General features: G+C 44.4%; 1 protein-coding gene across 1 annotated transcript; it reads right to left on the bottom strand.

Moving 5' to 3' along the window:
• Window positions 1-3129: 3129 nt before the first annotated feature.
• On the bottom strand, window positions 3130-5835 carry Otud1 (OTU deubiquitinase 1). Its single transcript, XM_057786893.1, has one exon. It carries the CDS (start codon window positions 5686-5688, stop codon window positions 4333-4335), a length of 1356 nt encoding a protein of 451 aa, XP_057642876.1. The 5' UTR covers window positions 5689-5835; the 3' UTR covers window positions 3130-4332.
• Between the last annotated feature and the right edge of the window lie 16826 nt (window positions 5836-22661).

Below are 22661 nucleotides of genomic sequence, written 5' to 3' on the forward strand. Positions count from 1 at the left end.
CGGGTATGTCTGTCTTAGCCAGCATTCTGTTGCTATAACCAGTACCACAGGCCTGGTTTATCTCACAGTTCTGAAGCATGGCAACTGCTTCCAACCAGGGCCTTCTTGCTGCATCAAAACAAGGCTGATGTATCGATTGCAGAGCAGAGCAAGATGCCGGACGGCTGCTTTTGTAACAAAGCTACCCCCACCACAATATCCCATTAATTCCCTAACTCAGCTATCAAAGATCCCACCTTTCATAAAGTCACACATGCCTGGGGACTATGTTCCTAACCTACTTTTTGGGGGAGCTCCTGTTGCGGAATTGTTCCTGCTGTAAAGACGGCTCTCTGCCTAAGGGACCTTCCGATTGGTTTAATAAAGAGCTAAATGGCCAATGGCTAGGGAAGAGAAACTGGGTGGGACTTCTGGGAAGAAGAGAGACAGAGATGCCAGCAGGACTCTGAGAAGCTGGAGAGACACTACAGAGCATAAGTAATCAAGCCATGTGGCAGAAGGTAGATTACTAGAGACAGGTTAGTTTAAGTTCTGAGAGCTGGTTTGGATAAAGCCTAAGCTAAGGCCAAGCTTTCATAGTCACTAAATCTCCATGTCGTTATTTGCAGGCTGGAACGACGAGAAAGTACCTGCGAGGTCCCCAAACCATAGCACCTACATAGAAAATTCTAAGAACACTTTTTCATCCCAGATGCCTTTCTTGCTATCTCATGATAAGAGAAAAATACATATTTCACTAAAGTAGTGCGATTGTCTCAAGATCTTGATTTTTTTTTTTTATTCATGCACAGAAATCACAAAGAAAAGCTTTCATCCTAGGTCTGTCCACACACTCCGAAGCACTGCGTCTCTATAAAGTGTGGTTTCGGAGGAAAGCTTTATACTAACAAAAGTGAAGCCTGTGAACCCCGGGCACAGGTCGCTATCTACAGTGACTTAACCCCAATCCCATTAGATGCATCTAAACAGGTAAACTGTATCTCAGAGGAAACAGCTGAGTGGAACGTGAACAAAAGATCCAAATATTGGGCTTCTGCCAAATGCTAAACTTCCCTGCCATCTTAGATTTCAGGCAGTAATCAAACGCACATTAATAATTATTTCATCACAGGGTTTTCTGTGACTTTTGCTCTTTTAAGGTAGGGTCTCACTACAGATCCCAGACTGGCCTGGAACTTACTATTTAGTTGAGACAGTCTTCAGTTCAAGAGCAACCTGCCTCAGACTCCCCAATAGGATTTACAAATGTGTATCATCACACCCCATTTCTATCATAGCTTTTAATCTATATGCCACTTCAACAAAATATTCACGTTTAATAGTGTGATTTTTCTCACTAATGTACTTGAAAATACTTGTTGCGTTTTTTAGATTCTATCCTCCCCAGGTTTTAGAGGGAAATAAACTCTAAGAAAACTTGTATAACTCACGGTACCAACTGTCTCCCTTCATAGAATGTTGGGGGCCTTGGCTACTCTGCAAAGATTAATTCAAGGAATGACTATTTAATAATTTGCTTGCCAGGCAGATCTTAGTTCAAGGCCAGCCTGGTCTGCAGAGCAAGTTCCAGGACTACACTGAGAAACCCTGTCTCAAAAAGTAAATAAATAAATAAACCAAATTATCACCTACTTTTCCAGCTGTTTATAAGTACTGTGTTTATTGATCTAGGTTTGCCACTACTAACAACACACAAGATCGGCCCAGCAGTAGAAAAGAAATATTAAATACAAAGGAGTGAATCTACGTTTAGTTCTCCTAAAACAAGCAAGCACTAAGCCACACAGAACAAATGAGGATGTAAGAAAACTTTTCAGACCAGACAACTAAAAACAAACCTTCAGCACCATCTTTACACACAAAAACACACTGTGTGTGTGCACTGGTTGCTACTGACACTCACCTGCAAAGACGTAGAAGTATATGCACTTGAATTAATGCTGCACTGGTTGCAGCTGACAACTGCTCTGGATAAATACTGCACTGCATCTCACTACTGTCTCATCTGATCACAAACTCAAAATCCTTACACTTCTCGGTGGGAACCAAGGCGCAGGGATCCTGACTAGAGACATAAATTACCTATTTAAGTCAGTAAGACTTAAAGAAAACATTGAGGAACATCATCTATTGTTTGCTGGTGTAGGTTCTGAAACCTAACAACACTTGTTTCTGACCAAATTATATAACCAGTGGAGACAGAACAAAACTTTACCTAAAAATCTAAGAGATCTGCAATAAAGATTGAAATTTCTGACAATTTTCCTTTCCTTGGTAACCAATGCAATCCTTCCAAGCAGGTGGTTACCAGATTCGGGTGTCTGAAGTTTACACTGAAAAGTAACAAATCCAAATTAGTTATTGTTATTCTACAATCTACCTCATATCCAAATGATACACACAGACAGGTGTGGTTTTTTAGTCTGTGCTGCTGTAACAAAACACTTGAAACTGGGTGAGCTACAAAAGAATCTCTCACTTTTGGGGGGGGCGGGGCGGATTCCAAGAAAATGCCTGTTCCTCATCTTGTAAGGGTCAGTTCCTTACAGACAGTGGCTCTAGGCATTCATGAACTGCAGAGGCCCAGAAAAGGTCTAAAGCTAGAACTTGCAGCCCTTTCATGAGGCATATTTCATTAAAGAGATCACAGCCCTCATGACTTAAATCTCTTCCCAAATGCCCCACCTAGTGGGAATTAAGTTTCAAACTCCTGATTTTTGAAGGTGCATATTTGTACCATAACCATGCATTTTACAACTAAATCTGATTAACACATTTTAAAGTAGATTCCCATAACCAAGATGAAAAGATTAGGTAAATTCAGGACACTACTTTGGCTAGTCTTTAATATAAGAAAGTCTAAGGCAAAAGAATGGGTCACAAACAATAACTGGGCTGATGAATTCCACTTTTCTATTCATTAGTCATTAGATACAGCTATAATTTGATAGGAATTAGAAATAATAAAAGCAATGTCTTGAGTCACTCCACCTTTAAATATATTTCATTGAGATGTACCCTTTGAAATAAGACTTTCCTGTTCATGTGAGAATTTGGGAAAGCATTTATTACAGGTGAAAAAAAAATGTGCGTATTTAAGAAAAATTAAAAAACCACTCTACCCAGAAAGATGTAAAAGTATACATTTTATTCATTCATTCCATCAGCTGAGACCTGCTATATTGTACAAATACAATATTGTACAAAAAAATCACAAAATGTTACAAAATAAAAAAGTACAAACTTCATTACTTAATAAATACACTAAAGGTAGTTAAAGGTGGCAATATAGATGTTTTTCTTTGATTTGGAAACACTGTTTGACCCAGCAAACCATACAAGCTGTTTACATTTTTACATAATACAAGGTAAATTCTACTTTACCTTTTGGAAGAACTTTAGAATGACAGAATATTAAGACAGCAGCCTCCTGCTAAAAATAACGGCCATCTGTGAGGCCCAGCCACTTAGGCTCATTTTTAAAATCTTAGTTGGAACCAAGGAGCTGTGTAATGCAGGAGGCTGAACTTCCCACAAAATTTCATACACGTTAAATGTCTTTCCTAAGACGCTGATGAATAAAAGGAAAACAAACGAGAGCAGCAGACAAATTACTCTAAACCCTAGAGTACAGAATTATCATTCTGCCACGGCAAACAGCAGACTTCTATTCAAGTAAGGCCTGGCACTGTCCTTTAAAGGAAAAAATTCGTCCCAAAGCTATCCTTTCGTTAAATGTCTTGAAAGCGGACTAGTTCTAAAAAAATAACATTTTCCCCAAACAACAAATCCGCTTGTTTCATCAACGTGGAATGGGCTAATCATCTGGTAACATAATGTGTCAAAATATCCATTTGAGATAATTAAGAATTGTGAAACAATGTAAACTAACTACTAAATCACAAACTGAGATAAACTTCACAGAAAGCACTTCTCTGGATTATGCTTAAAAGCCTTTACTCGCAATTGCAACACGTCATAGATGAAAGTACACCCATTTTTAAAAATGTGCAAAAATACATTTTTATAGAAAATAGACTACCAGGAATGAACAAATTCATACCGTGAGACATGAGCTTGCAAACTAGGTAGCGCTCACTTTATACAGCAAATTATAAATAGCAGTAGGCTCACCCAAACCTATCCGGAAACATCGTCCAGGTGCCCAGCAACCTGCGGCTCTGAGAGAACACTCAAACACTGATTGAGGCGGTACACCTACAGCCAATGTACTAGGAAGCTGAAAAGTGCCATTACCCTAATTAGAGTTCCTGCGGCTCTCCCAACAACTGACAGACGCCACTTCCCTGGCTCGTTAGGTCCTCAGACTTTTCAAGAGCATGCATTTTGTTCGATATACATTTTGGACAGGGATATGGCCATGGACTTGGCAAGTTCTTCATCGCGTTTTCTCTGCATCTGGGTTTGCTTGCACCAACTGTCATACTCTGGGTTAGGATAGGAGTGGTCAAAAACAGCATCATAGTGTCCATTGCTGAGCCAACTGAGCCAAATGCTAGGCCTTAGGGAATCCTCCGGGCCCAGATAGTGGATCATGGTAGACACGGTGGGGCTCTCCAGCCTCCCTCCAGTAGTTAAGTGGATATTCACATTCAGCATCTGCCCCATGGCCAGCAATTCGGGGTACCCGGCCCACGCCCCGTCTTGCGCAGCAGCGATGATAAACTCCCCCACGTCGCCCTCAATCAGGGGGCTGAAGTGGTCGAGGTGGTCGGCGATGTAGTGCACAGTCTGCTCCCTCAGCTCCCGGTGCAGGCTCTGGTCCCCGTACACGGCCTTGCTGACGGCTCGGTAGAGGCAGTTGCCGTCGGGGATGATGTGGAATCGGTACTTGTTCCTCTGCCGCAGGTACTTGTCCTGCCTCTCCACCTCGGCCAGGTACAGGGCGAGCTTCTCGTCTCTCGGGTCCGCCCGGGGCGCGCCGACCGCTTCGCCCGCGCCGTTCTGGGCCGGCTCGCCGCTGCTCCGTGCGAGCGCGGGCACGGGCTGAGCCTCGGCCTCGGGGTCGTGCCGTCGAGGAGCGTCGCTCCCGGAGGCGTCGCTGCGGCCGCTCGCCCGGTCCCAACCTCGGGGGCTCCGCTCGGCCCGGCGCTCCTCGCCCCACGGCCCGGGGCCGGGTTCGGGGCTGCCGGGGGCCGGGGCCCGGTGCTGGGCGGCGGCCAGGGCCTGGCGGTGCTCGCTCAGTCGGAAGTTCCTGTCGGGCGCGTCGCGGGCGGCGACCGGGGCCGCGGCTTCGTCGGGCCGGAGCAGCTCCTCCAGCAGCCAGGCGGAGGAAGCGCGGCGCGGCGGCGCGGGGGCTGCGGGCGACGGCAGCAGGAGGCGCTCGGCGCCCAGGGCCCGCACGGCGATGTGCGCTGTGGACGTGAAGTGCGGCGGCAGCGGCGGCTTGCAGCACGCGCCGGGCGGGGCGGCGGCGTTGGCGGCGGCGGTCCCGGAGCGCTCGAAGCAGGCGGAGGAGAAGGCGGGCATGGCGGAGGCGTTGGCGGCTTCGCGGGGCTCGGTGGCAGCGGCGGCCGGGCGCTCTCCGGTATCCGGCTCCGGGGCGGCCGCGGGGCCGGCGGACTGCAAGGAGACCTTGAAGGCGGAGGCGGCGGCGGGCGGCGCGGCGGCTGTGGGGCCCGGTGTGCCCGCGGGGTAGTGGGTGCACACGCTGCTGTAGAGCTGCATGGCCGCGGCCGCCCGCGGCCCCTTATAGCCGCGAGCCCGGGTCGGGGACACACCCTCGGGCGCAGCCCGGAGCCCGAGAATAGCGCTGAGCTCAGAGCCGCGGGCCGCCGCGTCAGGAGCCGCGAATAGAGCCCGGGCCGCGACCCAATTCCTGCTGCGCCACAGCGCGCGGGCGGCCAGAGGGCACCGGAGGGCGCGCGCTCGGCCCGGGACTTGAGCGCACGACGCTGCCGCGGCTGTGCCCCGCGCCGGCCGCTGGGGACGGTTGGAGGAGCGGCCCGCGCAGCCGAGCGCCGCCCGCCCGCGAGCTGGAGTGCAGCGCGCGGGTGCTGGGAGGCGGGGCCGCGCTTGTTTACCTCAGGCCGCGCGGCCGCGTCACGTGGTCCCGCTGGAATGCGCGCCCCATTCAAGCGGGGGCCGCCCCGCCCCTAAGTGGCGGCCTTGTGGGCGTGGCCCGTGCGGATGGGGGGCGGGGTTGGGCTTCGGGCATGCGCAGTGAGTGCGCTGCCTTCTGCACGGCTGGTACCGGCTTCCAGGTACCCGGAGGCTGGTCTGCAGTGTGGCGCTGGGACGCGCATAGCGGGGGCAGACCCATAGGTTAGAAAAAAACCGAGTTTCTAAAAAGCTCTGCTTTGGAGCTTGCAGGGCCTATGGCGTTCAGCAACTTCTTGAGCCGTTCCTCGGGTTCATGTGTTTAGGTCCGGTCTTCACCGTGGTCTTGCTCCCAGGCTAAGCAAAAATCGACATTCCTGAACCCCTAACTCAAGTCACCTGGGAAATACATGAGCTAACAGAAGTCTTTAAAACAGCTTTCCTCAGAATGCCAAATGACACACCACTCGAGGCATTTTCAAAGTAGATGCGGCAGCTAAACTTTGAGGCAAGAGGGAGGCTTACAACCTGTGTTGTGGGACAACAGAAAAATTAAAAACAACCGTGTTTCCTTTGCAGAGGTACTTACTATAACAGTAGTATTTGCTATATGCTAAGCTTCACCCCGCTCTTAAATTTAGTTTCCAAACATTCAGACTGAATTTGGAGGCGGAGGCGCGGTGGCCATGGGGCCCGGCGTGCCCGCGGGGTAGTGGAAAAACAGCCTGTAGCTTATGGTACATGCCACCATTCCGGTGCAATGTAAGTTCCGTTTGTTACTTTGGGTCCTGCCTTGGGGATTCTGAGTCTCGCTGAAGAATTTTAAGACTCAGAAGGAAGCTTGGGGACATTTTTATTTATGTTTGAGAGAGTAGGCAAAGCGCTAATCATGTCAGGTGGCCAGAGAAGGGAGGAGAAGAAAAAGGAAAAGCCACGCCCCTTTAAGTAAGGGCTGGAAAAGGCGGGCCAGCAGGTTCAGCGATGGAGTTTGGCCAACTGTTGCACCAGTAAGGGGTGGTGTAATCTGCCCATCAGGAAAGAAATGGGTGTGTTCTAAACACACATTTGTGTCCCCTTAGCCCGTTGAAAAAAATGGACATACACCCCAGGGATCTGTCACTGGGAGAAGGAATGGCTGAAGCCCTGGGGGCGCCCAGAGAAGAAACTTATTTTCTGGGGATGACATTGCAGGATTTGAGCTGAGAGAAAGGTGGACTTGCTAGTGTTTAGTTAACTTGTTTTGTCTTTAAATCTTACCCTGATGTCAGGAGACTCAATTCCAGGACAGAATTTGTAGATTTGTCTGGATTTCCAGTGTGACCTCATTGAATAAATCTCCCTTTTCTGCTCTCCATTATTGTGGCACCTCTACTTGCCTTATTGAGGAAAGACGGCCAAACCTGAGTTAGAACACAGGCTGTGAGCCGTCTTCTGATAACAGTAGCTTTAGAGAAAGGTGAGACAGCCCAAGAGTGTTCATAGAAACATGCCTAATGTCTCCAAGCAGACAGAGTAGAAGGGAAAGTTCCTCTTTCCTGAAAAGAGCTCAGAAAAGCAGGAAGGCCAGGGCCACAGTGCTCTTAGCAGAGACTGACAGCGGTGCAGTGTGGGCCGGGTCTTCTGGGAAAGAAAAGTATATTAAGAGAATCAACATTCCTTCCCCCTTTCCATTATATTAGAGCTTAGACTGTGCCCCCATGCTGGGCTGGACACAGAATCTTTTGACCAGGAGAAAGTAGCTTTGTCTTAATGCTCCTCAACAAAGCTTCCACCTTTTACAGGGTCATTTAAATCATGAAGCACTTCCCTTTCTAGGTGTGGGGGAAGTGATTTCTAAAGTCCCCTAGGGAGGGTTCATCCTCAGTGGCCTCCCAGCTGGCTAACAGCTATCTAGATTCTAAACAGAAGAGATCATTAACAATGAAAGCTCAGCCTTAGCTTAGGCTTGTTTCTAACAGTTATTGTAATTCAAATTAACTCATTTCTATTAATCTATGTGCTGCCAAGTTGATCGTGGCTTTTACCTCTCCTTCTGCATGAAGTCAGAATTGCTATCTAGGACTCTTGGCTTTCAAGGACTTGCTAAATCCTAGGTACTGTCAAATGCTCGTATGTTCCAACCTGCTAGGTAAATTCATTGTGGAGAAAGTAAATGACTGCCATTATAAGGAAGGCTAGATTTTGCCCCTGACTTACTGGGGATCCATTGTTCTGCCTTTAAGCAATGATGTTGCTCTCAGCTCAACCTTCAGCCTTTCAGTACCTGGAGCGGTGAAGCAAGAAAATGCTATTGACAATAGGATAATTTTCAAACAATATTTGCTGAGTACCAGTGTGTGGCTAGCAGGGCTAGTCAACATAACAAGAGCCTGAGGGAGATAAAGAAAATATGAAAATTCAATCATCAAGTAATCCGTGGCAACAAGTTGAGGTAAGCACAAGAAAGCAAAACAAAGCGTGCCAAGTACACAGAAGACAGGTGTGTCTAGTGTACCAGTTAAGAAGAGGCCCAAAGACAGAAAGCCTAAGCTTTGACATAGGGCACTGCTTTTCTCCTTTGGTTCCCGTGAGCATGGTAGACTGTACAAACTGTACATTCATTGTGGGTCTCAATAGGATCCATAGATCATCAGAAAGGCCTCCCTGGGGACGAGAGGACTAATGGTTCAGTTCTGGAAAAGCAGAATTTGTGTGTCTACAATATTATGTGCAGAAAAGTAGCAGAAATTCCAAAAACCAAGATTCTAAACTAGAACTTGTTTAATACACTAGAAAAATAGGAAATGTTAGCAATTATCAATCAGAAACCCAGTGTGTTTGTTTATGCACACACTGGATAAGGTAGTCAGCGAGGAGCATTTGTCAAGCACCAACTATGCTGCCAGTTAGAGTCTCCCATGCTTTCCGGGCGGCACAAGCCAGAGGTCTATTTATAAAATACAATCCTAACACATTTTCCCGTGACACGTACACTAAGAACCACCAGCTCAGTGTTTCTTAACTTCCCCAATAAAGTGAGATTTCAAAAACACTGTAAGCGCTCATCCATTTCTTCATTTGTCAGTTATTTCTTTATAAGCCTGCTATGGAAAGTGATGGTAGACCCAAACTTCTAAATTCCAAAACTTACCACAAGCCTACAGTCATGCAAGATCCTCATGCTACTTCCTTGAAGACAAATATGAGTCAATGCAATATATTTCATAGTTGAAGAGTAAATTTATACGTTTAAGATCAACTGATTTTTATTGTAGACATTTATGTTACTTTATGTGTATGTATATGCCACATGTGTTCATGCCTGAGAAGGCCGGAAGAGGGGATGAGACTCCCTAGGACTGGAGTTACAGTTGATCGTAACCCACCTGACCTTGGTACTGGGAACCGTGCTGGAGTCCCAGCTACTTAGCTATCTTTTCAGCCTCTCAAATGCCTTTTAACAGTATGTCAGGGCAATGCAGTTGAGAAACAATTGGATATCTGCATGCAACAAAATAAGTTAGATTCCTGTCTCATAATATTCACAAAAATTAAAATCCCAAAGTGTTGTGGGATATTTGTACACTGTGTGAAGTGATTGGTGTAATAAAGAGCCAAATGGCCAATGACTAGGCAGGAGAGGGTAGGCAGGACTTCTAGCGGAGAGAGGTCAGAGGGATGAATCTAGGCATGCAGAGTCTCCAATCATACATGGAAGAAGCAGGACAGGCAGTACAGAGATGAGGTAACCGAGTCATGTGGCAGAGTGTAAATTAGTGTAAATGGGTTAAGTTATGAGAACTAGTTGGGAACAAGTCTAAGCTAAGGCCGAGCATTCATAAGTCTTCATGTCCTTGTTTGGGAGCTGATTGGCAGGACAGAGAAAGACTCATTCCACCAAAGACAAGAACTTAAGACCTTAAAAACTCTTAGAAAAAAAGTTTGGCATAGTTCCTCATGGCTGTGAGTCAAATAATAGTTTCCTAGGTATGACACTAAAAGCATTAACTACAAGAGAAAACTCATTGGGCCTCACCAAAGTTTGAAGCACTTCAGTTAAGACACGTAAAGAAATTGCAAGAATAGGAGAATGAATTTACTTGCGAGTCATATATCTGATAAGGAACTTGTATCCAAAATATACCATATGTAAAAGTTATATAAGACAGAAGTGAATATTTGAAACCCGGTCTTTTGAAGGTAATTGCAACATATTTTCCCAAACGACATATACAGCCAATAAACACTCAAGACGCTCAGTATCACTGGTGTTCAGGAAAGCAAATTGGAGCCCCAATAAGATGGCTACAAATACCAGGCTAGGCAGGGTGTGGTGGTGCAGGCAGATAAATAAATAAAGTTCTTGAGAAACAGAGGATCTTGAATCAGGCTAATCTGATTTAGAGTGGGAGATGAAGGGGCAGGATAGTCAGCACTGGCAGCTATATGGATGGTTGTGTGTGTATGGGGGGGGTGTTCAAAAGTACAGTGCCTGCCTGTAACAGTCAAGACCTTCATCTCTAGAATCCAGCACTGGACAAAAAGATAACAGAAGCAGAACTGGTGCATTGCTTTTGAGATAAAATTTTGAAAAGCAGTTTGACGGTCCCACAAAAGATAACTATATTAATAAATTTTCTACTATTACAACCAATACCTAGTTCTGGTACTGTGTATGTGTGTGTGTGTGGTTTACCTGTGGTATGATGATCATCGGGCTGCCCAGAACATCATCCCTGCATCTCAGAGATGAATGGGAAGCTCACCGGCATGGCCTTCCTGTATTCCTACCCTCAATGTGTCTGTAGTGGATCTGCCATGCCACCTGGGGAAAGCTGCCAATTAGGATGACCTCAGAAGGTAGTGTAGCAGGCATCAAAGAGTGTGCTAACAGGCATCCTAGGCTCCTCTAAGGACCAGCTTGTCTCCTACAACTTTAATAGCAACACCCACTTTTCCACTTTTGATGCTGGGGCTGGCATTGCTCTCAATGACAACTTTACAAAGCTCGTTTCCTGGTAGAGGTATAAATATGACTACAATAACAGGGTGGTGGACCTCATGGCCTACACGGCCTCCAAGGAGTAAGAAGCCCTGGACCACCCACCCCAGAAAGAACACGGAAGGAAGAGGGAGGTTCTCTACTGCTGACCCTGTCCCAACCGAGCCTGCCAACACTTAGCATGTCTCCTCACAGTTCCATCACAGACCCCTAGAAGAAGGGAGGGCACCCAGGGAGCCCTGCTCTCTTGAACACCATCAATAAAGTTACTGCACACACACACACACACACACACACACAGAGAGAGAGAGAGAGAGAGAGAGAGAGAGAGAGAGAGAGAGAGAGAGAGAGAGAGGAGAGAGAAACCATTTATTTGAGTGTAGAGGGGTCAAGGGCACAGTGCCAGCATCTGAGCAGCTATGATGAAGGCTTTCCTATGACAGACAGCGTCACAATGGCAGCTTTACATACAGGAGGAAGTCATTCCATGGCAGCAGAAGAAGTCAGGTTAAGATGATGAGGGTGGCAGTAATCTGCCACCAGTAATTCTCAATCGGCCCCACCCCTCTGGACGTCATCACTCTGAAGTTCAATCTCCTAGCACATGAAGCCTAGGGAAACATACTCAAACCACAGCAATTACTCAGAGAGTTACCCATACAATCCAGAAATTTTGTTCCCAGAGAAATGAAAACATATGTATCTATATTACAACTTGCCTATCCACATTCACAGTAACATTATTCATAATAACCATAAAGTAAAAACAACTGAACTATCCAGCCACCAAAGAGCAGATAAACAAAACGTAACATATGCATGTGATGGGATATTAAACTAGTCATAACTGGAACAAGGTATTAACACATGCTACATGAATGGACCTTGAAAACATGCTGTGTTCATTTCTTTCCTTGTTACTTATTCAGGAAAGAAGAGTTGGTTTTGGCTTTGAAAGCATCCTGTCCAGTTCATCGGGGTGGCGAAGTCAGGGAAACAGAAGCAGGCTGGTCATACTGAATCTGCAGGCTGGAACCAGGAAGTATTCATCTTGCTTTCTCCATTTTTCTTTCTGGTTCAGTCTGGGACCTCAGCTCATGAGACAGACCCAGCCATATTCATGGTAGGCCAAGAGAGAAAGGGAAATTTCATGGGAGCAGGAGAAGGAAGGTCCCCTGACTCCCAGATCCAGTTGAAGCCTTTCATCAACAAAGAAGCAAGAGTTCCAGCATTCACAGTGCTTAAATCCTTTTCACCACAACTGTTCCAGAAATCTCATCAGAGAAACCCCGTTACAGGGAAAGATCCGTTCTAAGCTCCTTGTGAAACTCTTGTGGCTTCCAGTTTCATCTGATTGTCTTTTCATCCAAGCCGTCCCTAGAGCCACCCCATTTGTTAAGACAGAAAAGAAGAAGAAAGATTCTTAGCTGCTTTTTGAGATGTAACTTGAGAACCATCAAAATGGTAGACTGTGTAAGGCCACTGCTAGGACAATAACTCACTTTTCTGGAGGTGCGGCCCCACACTTGGGCATGTCTTACTTTTGCTGCATTTCTTCTCTGTATAAATGCTTTCAGCATGTCTGACCTGAACCCCGCCGCACCTCTCTCTCTCAGTCCTCTGGTCTGAACAGTTTATTTCATTTACAGTTCAATCCTGCTTCATAAACTGCCTAATTCTGAAACCATTCTACATCAAACACATGAATCTTGGCTAGCCCTGAGTCACAGTCCCAACAAAGTAGGGGAATACTGTTGGGGTGACAGTGTCCCTGTCCCACCACTGACAGCCCTTCCTTCCGTAGTTAAGCCTCTCTGGAAACACCCTCACAGACATGACCAGAGTTGTGTCTCCCTGTGACTTTGAATGTAGTCAAGCTGGCATTGAGATTAACCCTCCCACATTATGTGAAATAAAGCACATGCAAAATGCTACTTATTGCATAGTATCACTTATATAAAATGCACCTCTTAAAGGGAAATCTGTAAGTCAGTGCCCTAAGTTTGATCCCTAGCTCTGGAAAGAAAGAAAGATGGGGAAAGAAAGGGGAAGGGAGGGAGGGAGGGAGGGAGGGAGGGAGGGAGGGAGGGAGGGAGGGAGGGAGGGAGGGAGGGAGGAAATAGTGGTGGTCAGGCAGGAACTAGGTAAGGCAGTAATGTAATGCAGGCTAATGCTAATTACTAATGTGCTTCCTTGGGGCCGACAGAAATGTTTATATACTAGTACGGCACTGTCTAACAATTTAGACGAGCTGGTTGAGTGGTTAAGAGCACTTGTTACTCTTGTGGGATTCTTAGGTTCAGTTCCCAATACTGACCTGGTGATTCACAACCATCTTTAACTCCAGTTCCATGGGGATCTAATGCCCTCTTTGACCTTCATACACAAGTGAAACACTCATATACATAAAGTAAATCTAAAAATAATGTTAAATGTATTTGAAAACCCACTGCATCATACATTTTAAAGTGATGTGCTTTGTGGTGTGTGAGTTATGTGTTGTGCTTGGGAGGAAGGGATATATTTCTCGTCTGTAAATACCTCAGCACAACACAGAGACATTACTGTGTAAATTGTAGGCAGTTCTATGTACGCTTCTGGTAGATTCATGCCTGACATTCCAGCACCTGGAAGTCAGAGGCAGGAGAATTATTGTGAGTTCAAGGCCAGCCTGGGATACAAAGAAAAACCCTGTCTCAAGCCCACCTCCACCTTCACAAAATACTACTATAATAGAGTTGAAGCTTTCTGAAGCCAAGTCATTTATGCTCAGGTGGAATGAATATTTAAGGAGTTGCATGTTAAAATCCTACTTAAATTTATAATTTTGCTTTTCCTTATACATTTTTCAGTATTAAATCTGAAAATATCCATGGCCCAATGTTTGCATCATAGTCAAACAGATCACCTGGGGAGATTTGGCTATCTGGTGATGATCCATTATGCTAATGTCAAGGCTACCAATGCACTGTACACTCCCTCTGTTCTTCTTGTCGTCTCATCTGTCACATGATCATGAAAGAACCAAATTCTGTCAGTATTACTGGGACATGAGGGCTGGCATGTCATATTAATGGTGACTCCTGGCCCAAACTTTTCTCATCTCGGCACTGTAAGCGTGGCTTGTGGCTTCTTCTCAGCACTGTTTTGAACAAAACCCATGTTCTGCTTCGGGGTCCAAGGAAGACACAACTGGGGAAAAAAAGCCCACAGAAAACTGTAAGTATCTCCTGAATGCTGTCAAATCAAACAGAATGTAAGCAACAAAGGCAAACCTCCCAGTGAACAATGTGTGACGAATATATGCTCATCCTTAGAACGCTCACTCTAGAACTGACACTCTAAATCAATAAATAAGAGACTTCATAATGTGCAAACACCTGAACAGTTTTTCCCTGGCTCATCTACCATGGCTGACACGCCACTGGCAAGAAATGACATTCCCAGGAAAAGTGAAAGCGTCTCACCAATTTTAACCTTCAGGTTCTCTGAAACTGAATTTAAAAAAAAAAAAATGATAATTGAATAACTTTAATCCTTTGCTACAGATGAAAATCCTATTTTTTAAAACTTATTTTATTATTATTTTTGCTTGGTTTTATGTTTTTCCAGACAAGGTTTCTCTGTGTATCAGTCCTGGCTGTACTAGAACTCTCTCTGTAGACCATGCTAACCTCAGATTCACAGAGATCCACCTGCCTCTGCATCCCAAGTGGTGGGTTAAAAGTCATGTGCCACCACTCAGTGAAAATCCTATTATTTAATGATCTCACAGCTCTAGGAAATTTAAATCAAGTAATACTAACAAATCAAATAATCCACAAGTTTTTGTTTCATCCTGAGTTTTTTTTCCTTGAGAATGAAATTGCAACATCAGGATGTTACAACATTTATGTTTAAATATAATAATTGTAGCAGGCAAACTCATCTAAAATATGTCAAGCATTTATCATTATTTCTCAGCACTGAAAATATTAAAAATAATTTACTACTGAAATACACAATTTTGAAGTTGTACAGTTTTGAAAAGAATATATACATGAGCCTTGGACAACCATAGCCTGTTAATGACTTTTTCTGTGCAGTGACTAAATGTGAAGAAACAACGTAAGGGAGAAAAATCTAGCTTGCCCTCATGATTTCAGAGGTCTTATTCTATCCTAGAGGAAAGGTTGTGATGCATACAAGCAGCTGACATGACATTCAGGAAGCAAGAGACGATGCTGTATTTAATTTTTAAAAAATTCCATCAGAGCCCAACCAGTAGGATGGTGCCACTTACATGCAGAGCAGTCTTTTCCCCTAAGTTAATTCTCTCAAGAAACAATCCCTCCAGATATACCCAGAGTTGGGTTTTCCTAAATCTGTTAGGAGATGCTCAATTCAATCAAGCTGTCGATCAATATTAGCTAAGACATCCCATCTAATCAATCTGTAATTGGTTTGGGGTTTTGTAAGAAAAAACCACAGAGAAAGGATTGACCCTGTGTGCGTGGGCTTGGAAGAATGACTGGAAGCTGATGGCAAATAGCCGGAGTTGCTATCTACTGATTAACAAGCTTGAAATCTGCTCAGAGGTGGCATTTGTCATCTTACGAATTCAACTGAGACCTGAGAAGAGTCGGGACTGTTAGTCACAGGAGGTTTAAATGACATAGTTTGAATATTTGTCCTCATGCTCAGCTTTCAGTCACTTGGGCCTGAATGGGAGGAGCCCTGCACTCAAGTTCCCTGAATTCTGTTCCTTTCTATTAAAAAAGGAAGGGTTGAGAAGCATTTTGATCTGTGCCCTTCTGCCTACCTCTAACTAACTTCACCTATATGGTGGTCAGGTCTCTTACAATAACCAGGCCTGATAGATTTAGAAGGCAAAACACGTAGCGTTGTTTATAAAGAGCTTAACAGAAAAGAATAGGTGAGTGAGCGAGCATGTGCAGGCTTGCACGCATACTCATGTGCGCGTATGCACACACACAAACAAGTTGAGTAACAAACATAATCAGCGGTTGCCATGGGTGATTTTAACACAACTCAGTTGTCTGTATGACATTACTAAAAACTATCCACTCTCTATAATCCTTTCCTAGTCTGGAATTATCTATAAATGAGTGGACTTGAAAGTATTTTTCACCTCTTTAAAGGCCTTTGGGGAATCTCCAGTGGAAGCAAAGAACATAGCCCTGCTCCATGCTCCTCCTGTAAGGGTGGAAAGACAGAAACATGCTCTTCATGGCCTGGAGGTAGATGCTGAAAATGCCTACCTATTATACAGCTATTATCCTAAGCCTCAAGAGAAGGGGAGCAGGGCTGGAGAGATGGCTCAGCAGTTTAAGAGCATTGACTGTTCTTCCAGAGGACCTGGGTTCAATTCCCAGCACCCAACGGCAGTTCACAACTGTCTGTAATTCTGGCTCCAGGGGATCCAACACCCTCACACAGAGTATATACAGGCAAAACACCAGTGTACCCTAAATAAATAAATAATAAATAAATCTTTAAAAAAAGAAAAAGGGAGGAAGAGATCTCATCTTCAGTTATTTCAAACTTGCTCTTAATTTCTGAAAACAGGAATTGAAAGCAACGTAAATATGTAAAAAGGCTCCAAAGGGAAGGGGTTGTGGATTGGTGGTAGAGTTCATGTCAGAATGCATGAGGCTCTGGCTTCCAAGCTTGATTCCTGAAAAAGTATACTTCCATTACATAACATCTTCTCTACCTCCCATCTCCTCATCTTCCACCCCAGTGGGAACTAGTATGTATTTCATGTATATATGAATATCATACATATTTCATATATATATATGATATATATATATATATATCATGTACATTGTGCTCATAGAATTTTTCTGCTTTTCATCATAGGCCCACACTGCATATTTTCTTTACAATAGGTCTTTATTCATTGTGTTGGATACTTTTTATGTCACAAGACACAACTCTTTGTTTTTAATTTATTTATTTTTTATTGAAAATTTCCACCTCCTCCCTTCTCCCACTTCCCTCCCCTCCCCCACTTCTCCTCCCTCTCCCTCTCTAGTCCAAGGAGCAGTCAGGCTTCCCTACCCTATGGGAAGTTCATGTCCTCCCTGCTCCCCCCAGGTCCAGGAAGGTGAGCATCCAAACAGGCTAGGCTCTCACAAAGCCCGTCCATGCAGTAGAATCAACACCCAGCGCCATTGTCCTTGGATTCTCAGTCAGCCTCCACCGTCAGCCACATTCAGAGTCTGGTTTGATCATGTGCTCCATCAGTTACAGTCCAACTGGCCTTGGTGACTTCCCATTAGATCAGTCCCGCCGTCTCAGTGGGTGGACGCACCCCTTGCGGTCCTGACTTCCTTGCTCATGTTCTCCCTCCTTCTGCTCTTCATATGGACCTTGGGAGCTCAGTCCAGTGCTCCAATGTGAGTCTCTGATTCTATCTCCATCCATTGCCAGATGAAGGTTCTATGGTGATATGCAAGATATTCATCAGTGTGGCTATAGGATAAGGCCAGTTCAGGCACCCTCTCCTCTGTTGCCCAAGGAACAAGCTGGGGACATCTCCTTGGACACCTGGGAACCCCTCCAGTGTCAAGTCTCTTGCCAACCCTAAAATGGCTCCCTTAATTAAGATATCTACTTCCCTGCTCCCTCATCTACCCCTCCTCCATCTGATGATGGAGGATGGGACCCCTAAGTAAGCTCAGGGTGGGAATCTCTTCACAAACAGGGCTTTCTGAGCCACACATGGACTTTTGGGAAGACCCAGGTGGAAGGAATTGTGTCTGACTAAAACTCTTGGCAGAAGCTTTGCTGAGCACCTGCGCTGCCTCTGGACAATGGCACTGGGAAACGGAGGTTCATACAGGAGACACTGGAATGCACACTCACCCCCATCCTCTCCCACTGCTTCTCATTGTGTAACTGCCCGGCTCTATCCTTTAAACAAACTGAGAAAGCTTACAGAAGCATTGCCCTGAGTTCTATCAGATACTCTAGCAAATTAATCAGACCACAGCTGGGGTCAGAGAGACTCCAGGCTGGGTGACACAATCTGTCGAAACAGCCCAACCTGCTAAGGGACCCAGTGTTCAAAGACATGGGTCTGTGACAGACATTTTATTTTAAACCATAAGAGGTACCAAGGTTGAGAAACTGGCATGTGCATGTGTGCATGCACACAGACACACACACACACACACACACGTACATATCATACACATGTACATATTGGACACACCTTTTGGCAACAATGAGAACATACTCTATGATTTTCTGTCATTTATTTTTAACTTACATGCCTAAACAAAACTGTATACTAAACTATACTTCTACAATATCTTAATTGCATTTCAACAAATCAGCTATTCTTGAATCTTTTAGAAAAATTGTAACGTGCTTGCATAAAGGCATGGTGCTTGTTCCAGACAGTCTGTGCAGCAGCTCTCGCTCTGCCTTGCCTTACTCACTTAATAAATGCTTGAGAATAAAAAGACACCTAAGAGACACACTTTGAAATGACATTGGATCCTCTAACACTACCCGACAAAGGCAGCTTTATTACAAGTTCTTCACCGTGTTTCAAAGTTCATCCATTTTAATTGCTATATTGAGACAGCCAGCTCATTCAGTACCTTGCCCTAAGGTAGTGTGAACTGCACCTACGGCTGTGTCTTAAGTTTTGAGAACGCCCTTCTCCCTCTTCTATTATCTACCCCTAACCTCAGCTGAGAGAGTTATAGATACCTAAATATGTGATGGTTGTTCCCACTTTCATTCTGTAGCCCACAACCCCCCACACTCACATGTATGCACGCACACAACTGAGTCATTTAATATAGTAGCACCACCTTCTGTACACAAGATTAGCCCTGCTTTCTGTTTGACTTCTAAATGTTGGTTATGTCTTTAGACTCATTTCATGGGTACCATTGATGTGACTTAGAATTTGGAAACTGGTGTACTGAACCCAAGTCTTTCTCTGACTAATCACGGTTTTACAGCATTGCCAACTCTTTTTGTCCTATCATTGGAGAACAATGAAGTAGTTTGTTTTCTTTTTTTCATGCATGTATGGCAGGCTGGAGATTGAACCCTTGGCCTACACATGATAAACACGTGCTCTACATCTGCACTACAACATCCCCAACCTCAGCAGCGTTTGAATTTTAAATAAATTTTACCGATTAAGATGCTATAAATATGTCCATTGGGTTTTCTTTTCCACTCTTTTTTTTTGTGTTGTGCAATATGCATGCATGTATACATGCACATTTCCATGCATGTGAATGCTCATGTGTGTACACATACGTGCACATGGAGTTCTAAAGTAGACACTGGCTATCTTCATTTATTTATTGAAGTGAGGTATCTCAGGGAAGCCAGCGCTCATCAGTTCCACCTCCTCTAGATAATCAGCCTGTGCCAAAATCCCCTGTCTCTGCCTCCTGAGTGCTGGGACTCCCCAGGCAACTGCTCCGCTTTCCAGGCTTTTTAGTGGGTACTAGCGACCTGAACTCTATTCTCAAGCTGGCATGGTAAGTGCATTATCCACAGAGCTGTCTCCCAAGCATGAGTACATTTTTGGAGTATACTGAGACATTGTTATTAATAATTATTTTAGATTTGGTGTGACTTGAGGGAACCCCAAACAAAACAGGATGTATGATTACCAATAATAGACTTGGAAGACACAGAGCTAACTTCTGTTTTCTTATCATACCATGAATGTTTATGGTCTGTGGTATTTGGCATATGAGTGTTACAACTTGGTAAGGTGAGCTAGAATTAGTTCCTTGGGATTCTCCTCCCAATCTCAAAACTAATTAACTTTGAGAAAATGATTACATTTCCATGACCTTTAATTATCCCATCTATAAAATGACAACTTAATGATCTCTTTAAGCTTTAAAATTATATGATTTTACGCTGTAGGACACGATAAGAAGCAATCTATGAAAGCTTACAGTATAAATGGGCTTGTGCAATACCTAGGTACTGCCCACATCTAATTTCTTAGAACGCTTTAATCTGGACACCAGAATGAGACAGAACCTCTGGACTGGGCTCAAGCAGGGAATAGACATGTGGAGAAAAGCATTGAAGGCTTCAAAATAGTTCCCTTCTGCCTATAGGGCCATACTTTAGAGAAAAAAAAAAAACATGATAAGAGACCCCCTGTGATGGGCAAGAATCTTGGGAAGAACATCAGGAAAACACCGCCTCCAGAGAACAGAGAATTTGGAAGCAAAGGAAAATGTGCCAAAAGATCGAGCGACAGACCAGCACACGCGGTTTCGAGAACCGCTGACTGCAGCGTTTGTCATGTTTGTCACTGTCCAGCATCTTTGGTTTCTTATGTGTGAGGGGACTATGTGTGCCTGTCTTTGGGTGAGGCTTATGTGAATGGATGTCTGTGTATGTGTCCTGTGTACATGTTAACACACTTTGTTGATGTCAGAGATCTTCCTCAATCATTCTCCACCTTTTCACTGAGGCAGGTCCTTGCAATTGGATCCAGAATTCTAATTCAGATAGTCTAGCTAGTGGGATCCTATCTCCTCTGCAGATCAGTGGATTATAAATAGGCTGTCATTCCCACCTGCATTTATGTGGTTCCTGGAAATCTGAAATCCATTCCTCAACACTAGTGCTAGAAGTGCTTTGCTATCTCCCCTACCTTCCGGTGTCTTTTTAAACACCCATTTCTCCCTTACATGCCCTTCCTTCTCCACATGGAAGCCTGGATTCAATCATGAAGCTGCTGACAAATGATGGACAGGATTCAGGCTGGGTCCCAGTCATCAAACGTGCTCATCTGCCGTGTACTTAAGTCGCAAAATAATAAAAATAAGTAGCTGAAGGGAGTCCCCAGCAATAGCCCGGCAACTTTGGGGGACCTATGCACAATAGCAATAACACAATAGCAGCTTTCTTTTAGAAGCAGTTGTTGCCACAGTGAGAGATTCCTAAAGCTTGATTCAGACTTTTCCCTAGACATTCTCTGAATGTTCTCAGGCCATTAAATACACTTAAAACTACTTACAGTGGACACTGTTGTTTGCAACTAACAACTCCAACAGGTACTACACAATGTGTTCTATTAGTAACACTTTGTCAAAGAGATAAAAGGATAATTTGTACTAAAGACTTGAAACTCTGTTTGAAACTATATTCTATTCTGGACATTAAACGTGGTTATCTGGAAAAAGAAGGAAGGCTGGCTGTTGAAAAATAGATACAAACAGAAGTAAAATAGTAAAGGGGAGTCCCTGTAGAACTTTAGAACACCAGACAACACGCATGTGTTTGACCTGAAAAAGCAAAAATGATTTAGTATGGAGGTCCTCTTAAATGTTAGCACATGGGGGCTTGATATGGACACTTTCGGGCCAAAGTTAATTCACCTCAGAGGCCTCAATATTATTTGTCTTAAAATACTAGCTCCTTATTACAAGTTCATTGGAATCCCAGAAGAATAGAACCAGAAAACAGGTCAAAAGAAGAAATGACCTCTTCTGACTATAGGGAAAGTTCGGAAGAAAGACAGGAGAGGGAGCAAAGAATGTTTAGAATCAGGTTCAATATAACCAGCTACATCATAGGACTGGAATCTGTGTGTTAAACTATTGCAGCAAGCTGATCATGAGGCTGCCCTAATAAATAACAGGCCAAGACATGATCATTTCAACTCTGTGACCCACACTTATGCTGTCACTAGAAAACGCGGGTTAGTCATTTCACAGTCTAGTTGAGTGACCTTAGGTCAGTCCTACCCACACGACAGCCAACACTGGGCATAAAGAACAAGGTGGGGAATAGAGGAGAAATTAAAGTTGAGCAGTTAGTCACTTCTGAACTAGTTTGTCATCTTTATTGATTTGCCTTGGCTTATGTAACTTTCACAAATATTACCTTCTTGGGTATCTGGGACTTGAAAATGTGAGGGAAGAGACCATGGAAATGATGTCATGGGTGCACTGTTAGCAGGGCACCTGCAGCTGCTGCTCATAACATGGCAGGGTAGGAACCATGGGCATCAAAGTCTTGCAGTCTAAAACGAAATCCTGTTTCTCATTCACAAAACAAAGTGGAGCAAGTTGAAGGGGATGATCATCTGGGAAACTGCTTCTGCTCTCACTTGCAGAGAAATCACTCCTAAAAGTTTTCAGTCTTATCCACAGCTGACTGGGAGATCTCACTGCTTACGGTGACAGCTCAGCCATCAGAACTGAGCCGAATTCCACACCTTCAGTTTCCTTAGGACATCTTATTTGAAGACTAGCAATGATTCACCTAAGAAAATGTTCTACAGATTAAGTGGGGGGAAATTTGGAAAGGAAATGGATGACAAGTTTACCAAAACACCTACCAAAGATCAATAGTATATTAGTCATCTATAGCTTGTGATTAACTTCCAAGACACTCAATGGCTCAAAATAATACATGTTACTTATAGGAGTTTGTGGACACCTAATATCAGGAGAATAGGGCCAAGAAAAACTACAAGACAGGTTACATATATGCTGATCCCTCTACATGAGAACAGCTCTGAGACTGCATGAGACATAAATCTTGTTAGCCACGGAGTCCTCACGATGTATTATTACATGGCATCCTTTCATATGGCATGGTTGCC

The sequence above is a fragment of the Chionomys nivalis genome, chromosome 13, assembly GCF_950005125.1.
Source record: "Chionomys nivalis chromosome 13, mChiNiv1.1, whole genome shotgun sequence".
Lineage (NCBI taxonomy): Eukaryota > Metazoa > Chordata > Mammalia > Rodentia > Cricetidae > Chionomys > Chionomys nivalis.

Coding starts and splice junctions, on each gene's coding strand:
- Otud1 (XM_057786893.1), bottom strand. CDS start 5,688: ATGCAGCTCTACAGCAGCGTGTGCACCCACTACCCCGCGGGCACACCG.